Raw genomic sequence first — 19,270 nt, 5'->3', positions numbered from 1 at the left:
AATATTTTGGGCTACCCTTATAACAGTAAGAAAGAAAAATGAGAGTAGACCAGAAGTTATTAGCGCTTCCAAACACATTAAAATATATAACTAGATCAACTTTGACAATAACAATATAAATTTTAAATTACTCTAATTTATAATAAGAGTTTTAAATTTTACGTAAATAAAGACGACACACTATCATTACGAATTAACTAACCAGCATCTGACAGATTTTGCGCAAGAAGAGACGACACACTGTAATTGCCAATTAACTTAACCCACAATTGTCAAAAAGTAAATGTTAATTAGTTATTTTACCAAACAAATGCATCTAAGCTTGAATTTATTTGGTCGAAAGTATCTCATGCAAAATTGTTCGGCCCATAGAACGACAAAAGTAGGCTCAGCCCATATAGGTTGGGATACAAACCCGCGCTTTATGGCCCGCTCCAAAACTGTCGGGTCAGAGTCGTTGCTCCTCCGAAACCCGGCTCACGCAATCTCGTCGATCTTAGATCGACCCATCTTCCAGCGTCATTGCTGAATCGAAAGCAAAGCTTCAACTCTCAGAGAGAGAGAGAGAGAGAGAGAGAGAGAGAGAGAGAGAGATACAGAGAGAGAGAAGAGAGAGAATCCACTCTCCAAATTCTCAGATCTCCTTCTTCCAACCGTTTCTCCCATCCATTACTTCAACGCAACGAGCTCAGAGCTTAATTTGGCAGCCATGGACAAGTCAAGCGCTTTGGAATACATCAACCAGATGTTTCCCACAGGTCTCTCTCTCTCTCTCTCTCTCTTTCCATATATATATATATATCTATATCTGTAGTATGAATATGTATAAGCAGAATGTGTAGGTGTTGGACTTACTCTTTGAATTCTTTGAATTGTGCAATCAGAGGCGTCTTTATCTGGTGTGGAACCGCTAATGCAGAAGATACACAGTGAGATTCGGCGTGTCGATGCTGAAATTTTAGCGGCGGTTCGCCAGCAGGTCGTCGCCTTTGCCTTTTGAGCTCTGAGCTCACAACTCCAATTGCACCTTTTTTTTTTATACTAGTTTTGTAGTTTTTGATGGATTGGCTGGTGTGTTTTTTTCCAGAGCAATTCAGGGACGAAAGCGAAAGAAGATCTCGCCGCTGCTACGCATGCCGTGGAGGTCTGTTCTTAAACTCTGGTTAATTTGCAAAATCAAGGCTTGTAAAATCAAAGTGTGTAATTTTTTGTTTTATTTATTTACTTTGTGATGCTCTAAGGCAGGAACTCATGTATAAAATCCGCGAAATTAAAACGAAAGCTGAGCAAAGTGAGACAATGGTTCAAGAAATATGTCGCGACATTAAGAAGTTAGACTTTGCAAAGAAGCATATAACAACGACGATTACTGCTCTTCATCGCCTGACCATGCTTGGTTAGTTGCTTGTTTATGATTTTTACAGTGATGATTGATCAAGATTTATCGATCAACTGTTAGACCCTGATTAGAAACTGATGATGAATGCCTTCATATTACATTTTCATATTACATTCTCATGGGAGTACCCTTTTTCTGTGACATGGCAGTCTCTGCTGTTGAGCAGCTCCAAGTAATGGCTTCAAAACGACAATATAAAGAGGCAGCTGCACAGTTGGAGGTAACCTATCTGCTATTAATATAATACCATGTCATTTTACTGCAGGTAAAAAAGGAGCTTACTCTGTGACTCTTTTATTGAAGTTCTCAATTATGCTTTAGTCTTTTGTAGCATCGGATTATTATGACACTCTGTTTAAGCAATTGGAAGATCCTCGTAAGAAATGATACACATTGTTTGCAGCATTTTGTGTTATTTTGCTTATGTTATATCTTTGGAATAGAATTGTTTTCTTCCTGATACAAACTTTTGCATTATACAAAGATGATTGAGAAGTAATTGCTAGTTTTAAAAGATTAGATTTATATGAATTTTGAGCAAGTGCTTCATTTTAATTCTAGTTTATGATGCGTATCAGGCTGTGAACCAGTTATGTAGCCATTTTGAGGCTTACAGGGACATTCCAAAAATCACCGAGCTGAGGGAAAAATTTAAGAATATCAAACAAATTCTAAAGTCGCATGTGTTTTCTGATTTCTCAAGGTAAGTGTTTAAAATAATATGCAGTGCCATACATACAAATCAAATTTAAGTAGACCATTAAAAGGATACATCATTAAATGGCTGTTGATGCTTGGTTTTGGGTTTAATAATTATAGCATTTGGTTATATTCTTTATGCTTTGTTAGAATGTGTGTGCCTTATATTTTATTTAAGGCTGGAACTGTATGGAGAGTTGTTTGTCTAGGACTCTTAGTTAACCTTCTGCAACTATAATGTTTTTGCTATCTTGGACTCTTAGTTCCTAATTATCTTCTCTTTTGCGGTTTATTCTCAGCCTAGGTACTGGAAAGGAGTCGGAGGAAACTAATTTACTTCAGCAGTTATCTGATGCTTGCTTGGTTGTTGATGCTTTAGAGCCATCTGTGAGGGAAGAATTAGTAAATAACTTTTGCAGCAGGGAACTTACTTCCTATGAGCAGATCTTTGAAGGAGCTGGTGTGTGTTCATGTTTGATGTTATTCTTAGCAGAGATGCTTTCAGTATGTATGCAGACTTGACTTTAATTGTCCTTTATTTTGAATTTAATCTTGTTTTCTCTATTGTAGAACTAGCTAAGTTGGATAAAACTGAACGAAGATATGCATGGATAAAGCGTCGTATGAGAACAAATGAAGAAATCTGGAAAATCTTTCCTACTTCATGGCATGTTCCTTATCGGCTCTGTATTCAGTTCTGTAAAAAAACAAGGTACAATCTACTTCCCTTCAATATCATATTTTGTTGATAACTTCAATTCCTTTTCAGAGGGTAGAATTTTCTTAGTTTTTCTTTTACATAAAATGTAGCCATCAACTTTTTAAAATACTGAAAAAGAACATTTAACATTTGAAAACTGATGTTCCTATTGCCATCTTTATGATATTCAAGGTTTCGATGTAGTGCTTCAAGAAAAAACCTGAACATTGTAGTGTTCTATGTGCTGGTGGTCACACGTGTAACTAAGTAGAAAGGGAGGGCGAGTAATGCCATCACACATAGCAGATAAAATACATGTTTCTTCCTTTTCTCCATTTACTATTTGAGATTTAGTTATCTTTCTTTTATCGGAGGAGAAGAAAAATATTTGAAGCAAAATTCCATAGACGACACTTAATCTAGTTTACTTTTGAGGTTGACTTTTTATTCGTTTCCTTTTTCCATTTACTTGACCCTTGGGACATAGTGGGTTCTAGTTAACATCTGATTTTACCAGAGAAATTCACAGAAACTTAATTTAAAATTTTTTTGTACTGTTTTTTTCTTCAGAAAGCAGCTGGAAGATATACATAATAATCAGAAAGAAAAGCCTGATGTTGGGACATTATTGTTGGTAAGCCATATTTCTAATTTATTATGTTGGATTGCTTTTACATGTAATTGAGGAGTGATATTTGGTGCTTCTTTGATTTGTCTTAGATTAGTTTGATTCTTGTCTATTCTTGTAGAAGCTGCACAAACAACCTAAGTTCAGACTTCAGATAAACCCAATTTCAACCTTTTTGAGGCATTTGAATCGAATATCATTATGTCATCATGTCTTCTTGCACTATTTTAATCCACTTCCGTTTTGGCTTTGCTATAAATGCAACCATCCATCTCTTGTGGCACTCAGTTTTCTCTACAATTTGTTATTCAACTCCTTATCCATATGATGTGATATCATTTGTATTGCCTCATGAAAGTAACTGGAAATGGGTCATTAAACAAGTGAGAGATCCTGTCTTTTTTAATAGAAACCACAGGAAAGATGTTGAACCAATCAGCGGAGTACAAAACCTTAGTTTTGTTTTTTCCTTTATAATCTTGGGTACATCTGTTGAAACCTTTAAACAACCCATGAGTGATGCAGTGCATGCATATTTAATTTTTTTTGGAGCCGTATGGATCATGCATTGCTTGTCTCCTTGAGATCTTACAGTCACTATTCTGTACGGGTGCTCTCTTTGATGAATCAGTGAAGTTTATGCTAGGAAACACAAACAATAGAAAGAGAAAACTGAACCAAATCCAATCATGGTTAGAACTGCTAATCAGACTTAATATGGGAAACTATACTCATTAAGCATTTCCTTACCTCAAGTGGCACATCTATATTTAGGCTTCTTGTAAGTGATATGCTAGTGATAAATATAAAAAAAAAAAATTTCATTGTTGACATTTTATATCCATTCTCATGGCCTTCAAAACTTTCTCATTTGTTGGTGGTTTTAATGTTTTGACTGCTGTCTATAGGCACTACAGCGAACTCTTGAATTTGAGGATGAATTGGCAGAGAAATTTGGTGGTGGTACTCGAGGCAGGGAGGTTGGAAATGAGATTGAAGAAATTGGTAGAGGGGAAAACACTAGTCAAAGTGCTTCAGATATTAGAAAGAAGTACGAAAAAAAGCTTGCTGCACATCAGGAAAGTAGCACAGAGGTATGCATGCTATGTATTGCTTAATATGGTTGAAATTTTCACAATGTGAATTCCTTATACCATCAAGTTAATAAGCCTTCCTTCTGATTTTCATTCTCCAGGAAAAGGATAAAGAGTTATCAGCACCTGCAGCTGGGGTAAATTTTTTTCTACTACTTATATCCTTTCATAATACCCCTTAATATATATGAAATGAAATGAGCCATGAGTGTGTATAATTAGATTTTGACTTTTCTAGTATGCCATTCCTGATGTTCTCTACATTACCTTTAGCATACCATAACGGTGAATCTTATATAGTGAGATTGCTTGAGTGTATCTTGAAAATATTTGTAAGCAATCCATGTGAGATTTGTTGTATCCTGCTTAAAAATTTGGGGTTATTACTATGGTAAGATGACTAAGATATGGTAATGTTTGCGGTTATAGTCTACTATTACGGTCCTCTTGTATTTTAGTGCTAAGTCTACCTTCTCATAGTTATAATTTCTGAGAATTACTTGCACTGCTTGATTTGGCAGTTCAACTTCCGTGGAATCATTTCATCTTGCTTTGAGCCTCACTTGAATGTTTACACAGAACTAGAAGAGAAGACACTGATGGAGAATTTGGAGAAACTTGTTCAGGTAGAATAGGTGTATTACTATTTATAACAATTATTCAATAGTTTGCTTGTGTTTTTACCTCTTTGATTTAAGTTTTGTTTTCATCTTTCCAATAGGAGGAAACATGGGACATTGAGGAGGGAAGTCAGAATAATGTTTTATCAAGTAGCATGCAGGTAAGCACTTAGATTTTCATTATTTTTCTACCGTCTCTTTAGAAGTTTAGTGTTGCAGTAAATGAGAATGACTTGAATAAAACTAAAAGCCTTTGATTTGGGGACAGCGCGTGTTTCCATTGGCCTCAGTCACTCTTAGTTTTATTGATGTCATTCTTTAACTTATTTATGTGATATGAATGTTAAAATGTTATTCAATACTCAAATTGTTATATTCTTGATTTCTTGTAGATCCTTTATTGTTTCAAGAAAACTTTTTTTCTTCTGGACACTGAATTCTTAGAACTACGCCTTAGAATCTTATGACTAAATTTACTTTAGGTCATGGTTATTTCTTTAGTGATGTTAGATAATGTGACTTGGTTGCACTTTTTGGTCTGGCAGTTGTTTCTTATAATCAAGAGGAGCTTAAAGCGATGCAGCGCTTTGACAAAGAACCAGACATTATTTAATTTGTTCAAGGTACTTTCTTGAAGTTCCTCACTTGATATTCTAATTGGCGTCGACACGCATAGTGCATACAATATCAACACTCTATTGTGGATGCCTAGTGATTATAGGCCATCATTTTTTGTTGCAAGACTATTCTACTTCAGCCGCCTTCAAACATTAGAAAAATGCATGTTTCTTCCTTGTGACTTAAGCAGTTCGAGTAATTAGATATTTTTTATTAACCAGAATATGATATGTGCCTCTTTCCAAGTTTAGGTTTTTCAAAGGATTCTCAAGGCATATGCTACAAAGCTTTTTGTAAGACTACCTAAAGGTGGTACAGGGATTGTTGCAGCCGCAACTGGTATGGACGGACAGATAAAGGTATAAAGGGAACAGTTTTAAGCTTCATGATATATTACAAAATTTTTGTTATTATGAATAGATGCTATTTTTCTTTTATGCTTAGCAGACATCAGACAGAGATGAAAGGGTGATTTGTTACATTGTCAACTCAGCTGAATACTGCCATAAGACGGTAAGTAGTTTTTTTGAGACATGCAGCTACTCTGACTTTTGAGTGTTAGCTTGATTCCTATATGCGAGTGAAGCTATAATGCCCTGTCTGAACGTAACTTACAGTTATGAGAAGGGGGTACTATGTCTGATGGGAATCTCTGGATAAATAAGAACTAGATGATTCTTTTTGTCTGATATATTTTCTTATTTTTCGCATTACAAAAGGTAGAAGCTAACAAAGGCACTGATTAATGTAATGATTTACATTAGTCTACGATTGTAAGGTCTCTGACACACATACCTCCATAATAACTTGAGTGGAAAATGAATCAACTACTTATTGTATTCATCACCGACTGCATTAGTATGTTGCCATTATGTGTCATGTGAATCTTGTTATAAATTTTAACATTAGGTGTATAACGTATGTGCTCGTAATTATCATCAATACACGTGATTACCATGTACACTGTGTTTCTGATGGAAATTGTTGTCAGTATTAGTTGGTTTCTCAGGTTTCTAAATAGTTAGTTGGCATGGCATGTTTTATTGCTGAAACCATTGTGAGGTGTCATTATTTTATGATTAGCACTGAATCTGGTGTTCACATATTTATTTGTAGACATACACAATAGTACAAGAAGGAAAACTACTATAAATTCTTGCTAATTTATGTTTAACTCTTTGCAGTCTGGTGAACTGGCTGAAAGTGTATCCAAAATAATTGATACTCAGTTTGCTGATGGGGTGGATATGTCGGAAGTGCAGGTATTGCCTATTTTTTAAGTTCACCTAAGGCATTTTTTTTCCTGTTCATTTTCTACAAGAGTTATGCAATTGTGCAGGATGAATTTTCAGCCGTTATAACAAAAGCATTAGTAACCTTGGTGCAAGGCTTAGAAACTAAGTTTGATGCTGAAATGGCTGCAATGACAAGAGTTCCATGGGCTACGCTTGAAAGTGTTGGTGACCAGTCAGAGTAAGCTACCATTAATCTAAGTTTTGCTCTTTTACATCCAATACACACTTTCTACAACTGACCACATCCACCTTTTTGCAGGTATGTTAATGGCATAAATATGATCCTCGTTACTAGTATTCCTATCCTTGGAACACTTCTTTCACCGATTTACTTCCAATTTTTCTTGGACAAGGTAATACAAGGGGCAGACATGTTTCATGTTAAACATTTTTTCCACAGATCTTGGTCTTGTTTTCCTAGGTTCATGAGTCATTATTTATTCGTATTTTTTTACTCTTCTTTATTTTATTGATACGACATGCTTTCTTCAACCATTTTAAAGTTGCGTGCCACCATCCTTCCCTCAATTGGCTACCGTATACTTAACACTAAAGTCCTTTGTGAACATTTTGCTAATGTAGTTCTAATCTCTTCATCTGTGCAGCTTGCGTCATCTCTTGGTCCACGTTTCTTTACTAACATTTTCAAATGCAAGCAAATATCAGAAACTGGAGCTCAACAAGTAGGGACTGCATTCCTTATAATCGTCTCTGTTTCCTTTTAAACCTAATTTTGTTTATATCAACAAATGAGGACAAGTATATATAGTTACTTCTCGAATGAAATTTTAGGGAGATAGATGCCATTTCCCTCATAGTCTTGAATTCAAAGTAGTTTGAATCTTGTGATAGAAATCAATCAATCAAACTTGCATCTTGATTTATTTTATATACATATAATATATATTATATATACTTCTAGTTTAGGGTATCTTTCTTCTGCATTTATCAAATGTTTCTTTTTTTCTCCAAGCATTTTTGTAGTTTATATCAGAAGTGAACTTCATGATTTCAGCTTTTGCTGCTTCATGTTTTCAGCTTTTTTTCACCCAAAACTGTGAAAATAAGCTGTTTTTAAGTGTTTACCAAACACCTTTTTGAGCTCAGCTTTTTTTGATACCCACTTTTTATAAAAGCATCTCAATACCAAACCAGTACTAATTAATGTGATTCCGAGACTTAAAAAATGGTTTGGATGCTATTGCAGATGCTACTGGATACTCAAGCTGTAAAGACAATTCTTTTGGAGATACCATCCCTTGGTCACCAAGTGAGTGAATTGTTGATATATGTTTATAGTTACAAGCATGATCAGAACTATTAAGTACAAGTAGCCCCTTCCTCGTTTATGGCTGTTAGGACCCTATTAGTGTCACTCCACCTAAAGTATACTTTCCAGGGTTGAAGGCATGAAAATCAGTTCTTGATTCCTACTCATAAGTGCCCGTGATAGTTTTTTCGTCATAATTGACTGGTTATTTTTTTAAGCACACAAATCAAATCTATTAATGGATCAATATATTTCTTCAATTCAAACAGACATCACGTGCTGCTAGCTATTCGAAATTTGTAAGCCGGGAGATGAGTAAAGCTGAAGCACTTCTGAAGGTAGGCATCAGTTTGTTGGTACTCATTCTGGCAGCCTCTGGTTTTCTTTTCTGAAGTAGGGTTATCTTGTCTTTGCATATAGGTCATACTGTCGCCAATTGATTCTGTTGCGGATACATATCGTGCATTACTACCAGAGGGAACGCCAATGGAGTTTCAGCGAATTTTGGAGCTCAAGGTAATCATCAACTTATCCTACCTTTTCGCATCCATTCATTTTTCACATGAGACATTGTTGCTCATTCCATTAATCAAATCAAAGCTCTTAAGAAACTAGAGGAGACCGACTTGCAAGCAGACATTGCATTTTAGCGCATTTCTGTTCTTCAAACTATTTTGAACAACGAAAGAAATCTGTGGATTTATACCACTTCATGAATTAATTGAAAAGAGTTACGAGTTGGATGACCCGATTAATTTGATGCATGTTTCACTGAATTTGAGTATGAATGTGCAGGGTCTTAAGAAAGCAGATCAGCAAAGTATACTAGACGACTTTAACAAGCACGGCCCGGGAATCACACAACCTTCTCTCCCACCACCGGCTGCGCCACCAATCCCACTCCCAACTGCCCCCGCAGCTGCTCTGATACCAAACCCTGCTTCAGCCGGACTTATCGCATCCAGAGACGATGTGCTAGCCAGAGCAGCTGCACTCGGGCGAGGTGCAGCCACAACAGGGTTCAAGAGGTTCCTGGCTTTAACCGAAGCTGCAAAAGATCGAAAAGACGGGCCTTTCAGGAAGCTCTTCAACGCATGACAACATTTTATCACATACAAATGTAAATCATGCCCTGGTTCTTTGTTTCTTTTATATTTATTTTTGTTTTGCTAAATCTCATGCGTCGCTTTCGGACGGATTTTTCATAGGACAAAATATTGTATTAAATCTCGCGTTAAGTAGAAATTAGATTACTGCCATATACTTTTAGCAATTTTTGGCTTTGGCGTACGTACACTGAATCCCAATCAATTTGAGAATAATTTGTAACTTGAATATATGGTGCTTATTTTATCATTATAAACCTCGAATTCTCTTAATCATCTTTTGATTTTATTTAAACCGAATCCGGATCCTCGTCGGATTCTCTTTGTGAGGATCCCGATGATTCGTTCATTGTACATCGTGCGGTCAGAAATTATTTTAAATATTTTTATTTAAAACTAAATACAAACAGTACTTAAGAAAAATTGACTGCATGATATACGATGAATGAACATAATTCACAGATCATCACGGATGTTTAAGATCCTCACCAAAGGATCCAGAGAGGATCCTGTTGGCTTTAAACCGAAGGCCAAAAAAGAATAGAGGCGCATAGCGGAATGTTAAAAAGGTGTTAAAATCACATGCCCTAAAGGAGGATAGAAGGATTTCCCGGAGACGCTAGATATGTAGACAAATGACTTTAAATAGATGTTCCCAAACAAAACGCGACAACGCGCTTTAATATGCATAAGTGAAAATTTTATTGAAACGCAGTTTTTAATTTGTTGGAAAAGAACCTAAGTCAAATCATAATAGCCTGAAGAACTGACATTAATTTGCAATCAATCGGTGAAGACTGTTTAAAAAGCTAAACTACGCTACCAAAGACAACTCCAAGGGTTTAAAATTTAAAGAACCAATGCTGTAAAAGAGAGATTTGAAAAGCTCGTACCACAAAAGCATGGAATTAATAAAATTGTCCCTCGTTAAGTTGGACGTGGTTTGTTAGCTTCAAATCTAACCTTAAGGATTAACACGACTTTAAATAATCACTTAGTACTACAGTTTGATAATATTCCTCTTCACTTAGAAGTTAAAGGTTTTAGGTTCGAATCTCGTGAATGGAAAATTCGATATCAAATTAGGCTGCCCATTATGTGGTTTAGCCGAACTCCCCCTCCCTTTAGTGTAAAAATATCGATGTACTTCATCAAAAAAAAAAAAAAAAAAAAAAAAAAAAAAAAAAAAAAAAAAAACACAACCTCAAATAAACGACATAAAATCGAAACATGGACACAATAACACTAAAAAGACGAATTAATTTAAGGAACCCTCCTCTCCTTATCCGAATAAGATGACTTTCGTTTCATATTCTAATTTATAAACTTAATATAAACAGAAGAAGAAAAAACACCTAAAGACGCTTCCTCAGAGTTCGCTACACGGCCCCTCTAACTTCGGTTCATGAAAGCAAATAATTGTTCATGATAATTCTCTCCTCCTGGGTTCCGTATCTTCTTAACTGACATTGCAAGACAGACGTGTCAGTGAATCGTCAGCGCTCTTCACCCAAGAGCAGAGGAATATGTCAATTAAAAGAAACCAACCTGAGCCAGTAAATGTGTGGGATGGCAAAGATCAACCATAAAGAGGAAATAAATAAAGAGACTTGCCAATGAATAAAATCCCAAGGGTCTGCTATTGTTTTGATCATCATCAAAACCTGTCATTCCCAAAGCTCCCAAAACGGCTAGAATTATTGTCAAGTCCACCCTGGCGATCCGAACCAAAGTTCCTAGAACCACCAGAGCGATCAGAGCTACCAAACACTCCGAACCCACTTGATCGGTCAGAACTACCGAAACCATTTGTGCGGTCAGAACTACCAAAACCACTTGAACGACCAAAACCTGAATTACCAAAGTTTCCTCCGCGGTTTGAACTAGATCCGGAAAACCCACTTCCAGATTGAGAATCACCGAAGGCACCATAATGACCGGGACGAGGCCCACTAGATCTACCCATCTGACCAGAAGAATCACCATAGCTATTGGAACGACCAAACCCACCAAGACGGCCAAAACCTGGTCCCGAAGGAGCACCAAATCGACTACCCTTCGTGCCAGATCGATCTCTACCCATGTCGGGCATCATGTCTATACTTTTGCTGTCAACAGCAATCCGGGGTAGCTGATGATCACAAAGTAATCAGATAATCAGTCTAGGGTGGAACATACACAAAAGCAGACATTTTCTCCAAGAAATATATAAATTGCAATTTATCAGGTATCCAAGCATGCAAAATGATGCGAAGCTCCCCATACAATACCAGAGAGGACTATGTCAGACCTCTGGTAAGCTTCGACTCAAACTAAGAAGTAAATCAGATAGACAGAGAGCATGCACATGAATCCAGACCCCACAGAAACATTTTAGAGGAAACACAGATCCTTAATGGGAATGCCTATTTGTTTCTGTCAAATGAGTATCATTCATTTAGAGACTTTAACAGGAAAGTACACTGCACTGCACACCATCCTGAGCGTATAAACTGTCAAGCTACTTTCAGCATATAACCTATTAATTAACTTACGCAAAAACACATGATAATCAACTTCAGAGTTGTGTTAATCTCAATGCATTGAACTAAGAGCAGAGTCCACCCAAAGAAAACCCTGTAACCCGAAGATGCAAATGTAAAAGACTTCATCTTTACCTCAGTAAATTTGCATCCTACTTCTTGCTCAATAGTCCTAACAGCCCTGGATTCAGCCTGTGTGTAAACAAGAATAGCACTTCCTTTCTTCCCAGCACGACCTGTTCGGCCAGACCGGTGAACAAATATTTCTGGATTATTTGGCAGCTCATAATGTATCACCTAAGACCAAGAAAGCGAAGAACGTCAATCCAACTCCTTTTCCTTAATTTGAATCCAAAACATTATCAGTGCCAAATGCAGTGAAAAACCATACATGGGCCTAACTTGAGTATTTAAAAGCTTTAATTCAGTCATGAAAGCTAACAAAAGGGAAGGGAAAGAGAACATGTTGTAATAACTGCTTGATTAGAGAATAATGTAGTATTAAATTGTCTAGTGATTATCAACTAGGGCATAAACAAAGACATAGATAAATGAAACAAAATCAAAAGTAAATGGTGAAATAAATCTCACGAGATCAACATTGGGTACATCAAGCCCACGAGCAGCAACGTCAGTGGCAACTAAAATATTAAAATTCCCATTTCGAAAACCAGCAAGGGTCCTTTCCCTCTGGCTTTGTGAAATATCCCCATGCAAAGCCTCACATCTAAAGCTTCTTGACATGGCATATGCCAATCGATCAGCATCACGCTTTGTCTGAGTGAAAACAATAGCCTTTCCTCCTTTTGCATGTTCCTAACAAACACACATACTTGATGGTGAGGAAGGACCAGATGTTGGAAAAGGTAAGAGCTGAAAAGGTTAAGATTACTTACTGTTATAAGTGGTCCAATAATTGATGCTCTTCCATATGAGTCCGATACAATCGAGTATAGAGAAATTCCATCTGCCAATTTCTGATCAGAATCCCCAACCTAAAGCACATGCCATCTCTCAATTAGCAAATATGATCAGATGAATATGTCGATCCCATAAGCCATCTTTAGACTAATAGTTTTTATGTTACCAAAAAAAAATCACCAGAAAACTTATTGCCGCTACTGTAATTTGATTTTTTTTTGAAACCTAATTCTTCCGTCTTTGCAAACTTTCACTAAATATCCAGACATAAATGGACAAGACAAGTTGCTCATTCAATTTAACCAAAAGTATCCTTGTCAGTCATAGAAACCATCAGGTCACATTCATTAAGCACCACAACAATTTTGAAATGAAGAGAAAACCTTCTTTTTTAAGGTGGTTGTACTCGGTTTAGCATGCCACTCTTATGATCCGATCCTACAAATAGCTACACAAGGTCGACGAAGAACAGACTAAAAAAAACATACTTACTAGATCAATAACAGCTGGATCTTTTAGATAATTCTGAGTAAGCTTTCTAATCCAATTGGGCATTGTTGCAGAAAACAACAACGTCTGACGTTTCTTTGGTACCCTCTCTAAGATTGTCTCTACAGCCTCCTGGAATCCCACCTGGAGCATCTGATCAGCTTCATCAAGAACAACAAACTGAACTTCCCCTAAATTCAGGGCTCCCCTATTGATAAGATCAATTACACGACCAGGCGTGCCAACAGCCACATCAACTCCATAGTCAAGCGCTCTCATTTGACTTGAAATGGGGGTACCACCATAGACACAGATTGTCTCCAAACCAGGTGCTGCATCATGGAATTCCTTCTCAACTTGCTTTGCAAGTTCTCTTGTCGGGGCCAAAACCAAAGCCAAAGGACTCTTTCCACGCCTATATATAATCAAACATAAATCAAATCCATACTCCAAAAACCAAAAGGAAAATGCTGCAAAGAGGAAATCTGATAATCATACCGAAAACCCCTACCGAGCACATTAACAATCTAACTAATGATTTTGATATGAGAAACAAACCCCTTTATGGCATTGTGTTTAAAGATTTTATCCAAAATGGGTATCCCAAACGCAAGAGTTTTCCCTGTTCCTGTTCGTGCGCGACCAATCATATCCCGCCCTTGCATCGCAGGTTCCAACACAGCCCTCTGTAGACAAAATCCCCAAACAATGAATTAATACATAGTCCATACACAAATCAACCAACAAAAAAACTAAAAAAAATCATATTTTTCAATCATTTTCTCATCAACTAAACAGAGCACAAATTTGGGAAATGATTAATCACCTGTATGGGGAACAGCTTGCTGATACCCTTATTGGCCAAAGCCGACACGATCTCCTTAGCAATCCCTAGTTTCGCGATCTCGAGTCCTTCATCGTCACCGCTCCTTCTACTCGACTCGTCGTCCGAGTAATCAACGGCGAGCTGCGCGCCCAGAGCCGTCGACGCTTGAAAACTCAACGCCCCACATTTCGCGTGCAAGTCCCTTACTTGATACCCGTACGAAGAACCCAACTTCGTCCTCGGTGCAGAGACGGTGTATAACCTAGCCTCGCCGGCGACGGCACCATTTGCGGGGAGTACGAGCTCGGGGGCGGATGCGCCGAGAAATGAATGGTGGTTGATCAGGAGGGTTTCGATGGCGGCGAAGGTCCGAGCCGTGGCTATAGTGGGCGTACGGCGGAGGATGGTGGTCATCATTTTTATGTAATTTGAAGGGGTTTAGGGTTTCAGAGGAGAGAGGGGGGGGGGAGAGGAGAGAGAGAGAGAGAGAGAAACCCTAAGATTTTGGGTTTAGGGTTTAAGCGAGAGAGGCGAGTTAGTGAGTGAATGAGAAAAACCTCCGAGGCGAAGCGAAGGGGTTTATGGAAACGAAATGAAAGGGAGATTTAAGGGTTGGGATCCTCTGCGGTCGACCTTGGGACCCACGTTTTGCATTTTCCTAATTTGGGGCTTGAATCTGGGCTAGCTTTACCTCATTGGAGTCCAATTTAGGTTATAACTGAATTTCGAGGCCCATGTCAATGTGTTGCTTGTTGACCTCTATTTTGGGCCTTTTGACCCATTGTGACCCAATTGATTCAATGAGTCTTAGGGTTTGAAGACGGTTGTACAACCTGATGTGGAGTCTGGTTCGCCTAACCATATAATTAAGGGAACTTTAACGAAAAATTCCTGATACTATTCACATTAACGAAAAACCACATTTTTACACTAAAAAGTCAATCCTGGTACCATTCACTTTACCCTTTATTTTGTCTTTATAGTTAAAACTCAAAGTTTTCAAGCATTTTTTATTAGTTTTCCTTATAATTAACCAGTGACCAAAATATGCATTGCCTCCATCTCATTTTAAATACACACATGGAATGGCTCAATGTTCTTTCGATGGTATCGGAATGGCTCAATGTTCTTTCGATGGTATCGCTGAGCATGGTTGTCATTTGAAGCAAGATGTTTGACAAAATGTCAAAAAAGAGACTTAACCAATGTATTCTGCAAAGTGCCAAATATTTGAGCAAAAAAATTTGTGAGGAACCAAATACAATTGTGTAAAGTGGAAGTAGTGTTTAGGCTTACTTCTGAATAATTTTTTTTTATAGATTCACAATTGTAACTTATATGTTTATCCTCATACGATTAGAAACATGTTACAAAAAACATAACACAATTGTATATACTGTATGATAACGAAGTTATTCTCTACATACATGTACTCTACTATTTATCTAACCGAGCACATTGCAACTTGTAGTGCTTGCAGCCTTGACATCCCTACAAATTAAGGATAGTATCAATTCAAATATAACTCGTTTGAAACTGTTTTTTAAATTACTAAAGTGATTTTGAGAAAATAGTTTTGAAACTAATTTTTTGTAAAAATGTAAGTGAATTTAAAAAAATCATATAACTGATACTTCTTGCAGGAAGCACTTTAAATGCTTTTAAAATCTAAAAATATTTTATCCAAAAACGTTTTCAATCATTTCAAAAATACCACCAAACGAGCCCATAATTCAAATGGGGTGTGCTATCCACACACTTCTTGTTAATTTTTGTCATTTGATCTTCGTTCATTCATCCAATCCGACAACTAAATTTTTTTTTTAAATATGTAAAAAGTAAAAATGAATATGTAAATATCACACTCCATTCAAATACACCAATACCAAGTTTGTGAAATCAGATTTCGAATGAAAAATTTGCAATATCTCTTATCCAGGTAATGGCGCCACGTGTACAAACTTTGTTGGGCAGTGAGATCCCAACCTAATCTGAAACCTGGGTCCAGCACCAATATCCACCAGGATCTCAACGCCACATTGCCCACAAATCTTGGTTCCCCCTTGGCCCACACCAGTTCCGTATCTTCCTTATTACTTGTACGAAGTTGTGGTATTTGAGAGACTGAGTTAAAAATATTGAGTGGCAGAAGAAAAGAAGAGAGAGAGAGAGAGAGGTAGAGAGAGAAAATGGCAGCTCAAGCTCTGGTTTCATCATCTTCCCTAACGGCCTCAAAGGAGGTTGCCAGGCAGATATTTGGAGGAGCAAAGGCCGTCCAATCTCCATTTGGGTCGAGAAAATCTGCTTCCTTTGTCGTAAGGGCGGCCTCTACTCCTCCTGTTAAGGTACATGAATGTGATTTTTTGGTATGGTTGTATTACTGTCACGTGGTGTTATGATTTGATTTCGGTTAGGGTAACGCAACTGATGCTCTTTGTTTATGATTTTGTGGTTTGTTTGATTTGGTTTCAGCAAGGAGCGGACAGACAGTTGTGGTTTGCTTCCAAGCAGAGCCTTACTTACTTGGATGGCAGGTAACGATTTGTGATTGTTCTTTTCAGTGTGATTGCAATACGGTTATGTAGCGTTACTTACATTGGCGGAACTAGGTTTTAAATTTGGCTCGGATGAGAAGTACAAGATGACTAGGAATGACAATTAAATTGTGTTTGTTTTTCATACATCACGTTCTGAGTTTGATTCTTAATGACAGTGAATCACATGATAGAGGCAAAAAAGGCTAAAATGTAGTCTTTCTAGACACATAAGAGTGGACTGCCGTGATGAAATTCCATTTTTTCAAAAACCAGAAAAGAAAATTGTGTTTGTCTTTCATTGTTTGACCTTGTCACATAATAAAAGAGATTAATTTGGAAATGGTTAAATTTGACATGCAGCCTACCCGGCGACTATGGATTCGATCCATTGGGCCTCTCAGACCCAGAAGGCACAGGTGGGTTCATCGAGCCTAGATGGCTAGCCTACGGTGAAGTCATCAACGGACGTTATGCCATGCTTGGTGCAGTGGGTGCAATTGCCCCAGAAATCTTGGGCAAGCTCGGCCTAATCCCGCCCGAGACTGCCCTGCCCTGGTTTCAAACAGGGGTCATCCCACCAGCCGGGACCTACAACTACTGGGCCGACCCTTACACGCTCTTTGTCTTTGAACTTGCCCTAATGGGGTTCGCCGAGCACCGGAGGTTCCAGGACTGGTACAACCCCGGGTCCATGGGCAAGCAATACTTCTTGGGGTTTGAGAAGTACTTGGGTGGGTCCGGGAACCCGGCTTACCCTGGTGGGCCCTTGTTCAACCCGCTAGGGTTTGGGAAAGATGAAAAGTCGTTGAACGAGTTGAAGCTCAAGGAAGTGAAGAATGGGAGGCTTGCCATGCTGGCAATATTGGGTTATTTTATTCAGGGTCTTGTGACTGGTGTGGGGCCCTACCAGAACCTTCTGGATCACTTGGCTGACCCGGTTCACAACAACATCTTGACCAGCCTCAAGTTCCATTAAGTAACGTTTGTACAATTAATATAATTTGGCCTTTGTTTGTTGTTTGTTATGGTTGTCTGTGACTCTGTGTAAGAAATGACATGTTAAAAGAGCTATATTAGAACCCTAATTAATGTTGCTAGACTTCATAGTTGACGTATGGTGCATACATGCATTTGTTCTTAGTTAAGTTCGTTGTTTCACGTGTTATGATATAGATAATCGATGAATTATATTTTACAAAGAGAAATGTTAAGGAAATTTGTTCAAAATTAGGATTCTCGACGAACTCTCCGACACCTCATATTTTTAGCACAACGTTTTATATTATTAGCATGAGAATTAATGTTAAACTGTGACAGAGAATCCAGAAAAAATCACACTTTAAGAGAGTTTTCTTAGAATTTCTCTTTTACAAAACATAATTAATAAATAAAGCACGTGCTACAAATATGAATCGGTTTGTAACGCCGTATGACTGTTTCATAAAAACACTCCTCATTTACAACGATATTTAATGTATGTAACTAATAGATATTTTTTGTTGTAAGTTTGAGAACCTTGTTTCATTTAAAACGTTTATTCAAACTTTCGTTGCTTATTCATATTCGAATTTACTAACAAATAATTTTGTATTTATAAAGTAACCAAAAACTGCTACCGGATAGCACAAACCCACTACTACAAGGTTAAGAGCCTTGCTATCTACAATTGAGCTTGAAGAACAACTTAAGCGGAACGGATTCATCGTCATCGTGATCAGTGGCGAAACCAGAATTTTTCGGGGGGAGGGGCGAACTTAAAAGAATAAAAAGTTAAAGAAAAATGGCAACAATTAAATTTTTTAATATAGTAATATCTTCCATAATTAATCAATACAAACAAATTACAATTATTGCCGACGATATTTCATGTTATAAAAACATTGCATAATAGGTTTATTATCAATAAAAGCAAATTACAATTCAAACAAATTACAATTCTTATCAGGCATTATCTCGAACACTTTAGTTGCATCCTCAACCGACCCGCATTTCCCATACATTGCAATCAACGCATTGCCTACAAACACATCCGAAATCAGTCCCATCTATTGATCAAATCCACAAACACATCAATGACATCAACAAAAAGCTCGTTTCTTGCATACCCACTAACAAGCGCATTCCACTAGAACAAGTTCTTCCTCTTCAGCCCGTCGAAAACTGAGCGGGAATCCAAAGGAGAACTGCACATTGCATACATGGTAATGATGCGTGTGTTGAGAACAAAATCACAGCTGAAAACGGTCAGCGCAGAGACCAAGTTGTGGACTTTGCGTCCGGTTTCGACGTCATTTTGGCGCCCGCAGGCTTGTAAAGAGGCTCCCATGGCGTCCTTCCCTTGCTGTGAGCTGGAAACTGCATCGTGAGAGTGTACTTGAAAAAGGTCAGAGCCTCCGAGAGGTTTCCGTCCTTCCCACGGCCTGGATTTAAAAAAAAAATAGCAATCTGCTGCTGCTGCGCGCAGCAGAACAGATCGCCTAGCAAACAGAAGAGATGAACCAGTGGGTTTTCCGGCTAGGGGAGTGGCGAACCCAGCTCTCCAGTGG

General features: G+C 37.7%; 3 protein-coding genes across 5 annotated transcripts; 2 read left to right on the top strand and 1 right to left on the bottom strand.

The window, feature by feature from the left end:
- The first annotated feature begins 442 nt into the window (after positions 1-442).
- LOC103443038 (vacuolar protein sorting-associated protein 53 A-like) lies at positions 443-9,702 on the top strand. Of its 2 annotated transcripts, none has more exons than XM_008381825.4 (24): positions 443-758; positions 885-979; positions 1,088-1,144; positions 1,246-1,396; positions 1,549-1,619; positions 1,978-2,102; positions 2,398-2,558; positions 2,669-2,810; positions 3,369-3,432; positions 4,335-4,520; positions 4,622-4,657; positions 5,042-5,146; positions 5,242-5,301; positions 5,686-5,763; positions 6,010-6,117; positions 6,206-6,271; positions 6,943-7,020; positions 7,098-7,231; positions 7,313-7,406; positions 7,659-7,736; positions 8,261-8,323; positions 8,593-8,661; positions 8,744-8,839; positions 9,119-9,702. In XM_008381825.4, exons 1-24 carry the CDS (start codon positions 710-712, stop codon positions 9,419-9,421), a joined length of 2,469 nt encoding a protein of 822 aa, XP_008380047.3. In that variant the 5' UTR covers positions 443-709; the 3' UTR covers positions 9,422-9,702. The 2 variants fall into 2 exon arrangements, with proteins under 2 accessions (XP_008380047.3, XP_008380048.3); XM_008381826.4 differs by having other exon boundaries at positions 485-758; positions 1,242-1,396.
- A 967-nt stretch (positions 9,703-10,669) lies between these two features.
- Positions 10,670-14,768, bottom strand: LOC103443040 (DEAD-box ATP-dependent RNA helicase 53, mitochondrial-like). Of its 2 annotated transcripts, XR_003776102.2 has the most exons (8): positions 14,188-14,768; positions 13,920-14,047; positions 13,365-13,776; positions 12,848-12,946; positions 12,543-12,767; positions 12,087-12,248; positions 10,978-11,560; positions 10,670-10,892 (listed from the first exon to the last, which is right to left on the bottom strand). XR_003776102.2 is itself a non-coding variant. In XM_029108111.2 (7 exons), the coding sequence occupies exons 1-7, from the start codon at positions 14,602-14,604 to the stop codon at positions 11,087-11,089; spliced, it is 1,917 nt and encodes a 638-aa protein (XP_028963944.2). In that variant the 5' UTR covers positions 14,605-14,764; the 3' UTR covers positions 10,670-11,086. The 2 variants fall into 2 exon arrangements, 1 of the variants encoding a protein (XP_028963944.2); XM_029108111.2 differs by having other exon boundaries at positions 10,670-11,560; positions 14,188-14,764.
- A 1,427-nt stretch (positions 14,769-16,195) lies between these two features.
- On the top strand, positions 16,196-17,809 carry LOC103429202 (photosystem I chlorophyll a/b-binding protein 3-1, chloroplastic). Its single transcript, XM_008367348.4, has 3 exons — positions 16,196-16,532; positions 16,660-16,721; positions 17,085-17,809. The coding sequence occupies exons 1-3, from the start codon at positions 16,377-16,379 to the stop codon at positions 17,698-17,700; spliced, it is 834 nt and encodes a 277-aa protein (XP_008365570.1). The 5' UTR covers positions 16,196-16,376; the 3' UTR covers positions 17,701-17,809.
- Positions 17,810-19,270: the final 1,461 nt, after the last annotated feature.

Source organism: Malus domestica, chromosome 09 (genome assembly GCF_042453785.1).
Source record: "Malus domestica chromosome 09, GDT2T_hap1".
NCBI classification, from domain to species: Eukaryota; Viridiplantae; Streptophyta; class Magnoliopsida; order Rosales; family Rosaceae; genus Malus; species Malus domestica.
The sequence above is the reverse complement of the archived record's forward strand: the minus strand, read 5'-3'. Positions and strand labels throughout refer to the sequence as shown.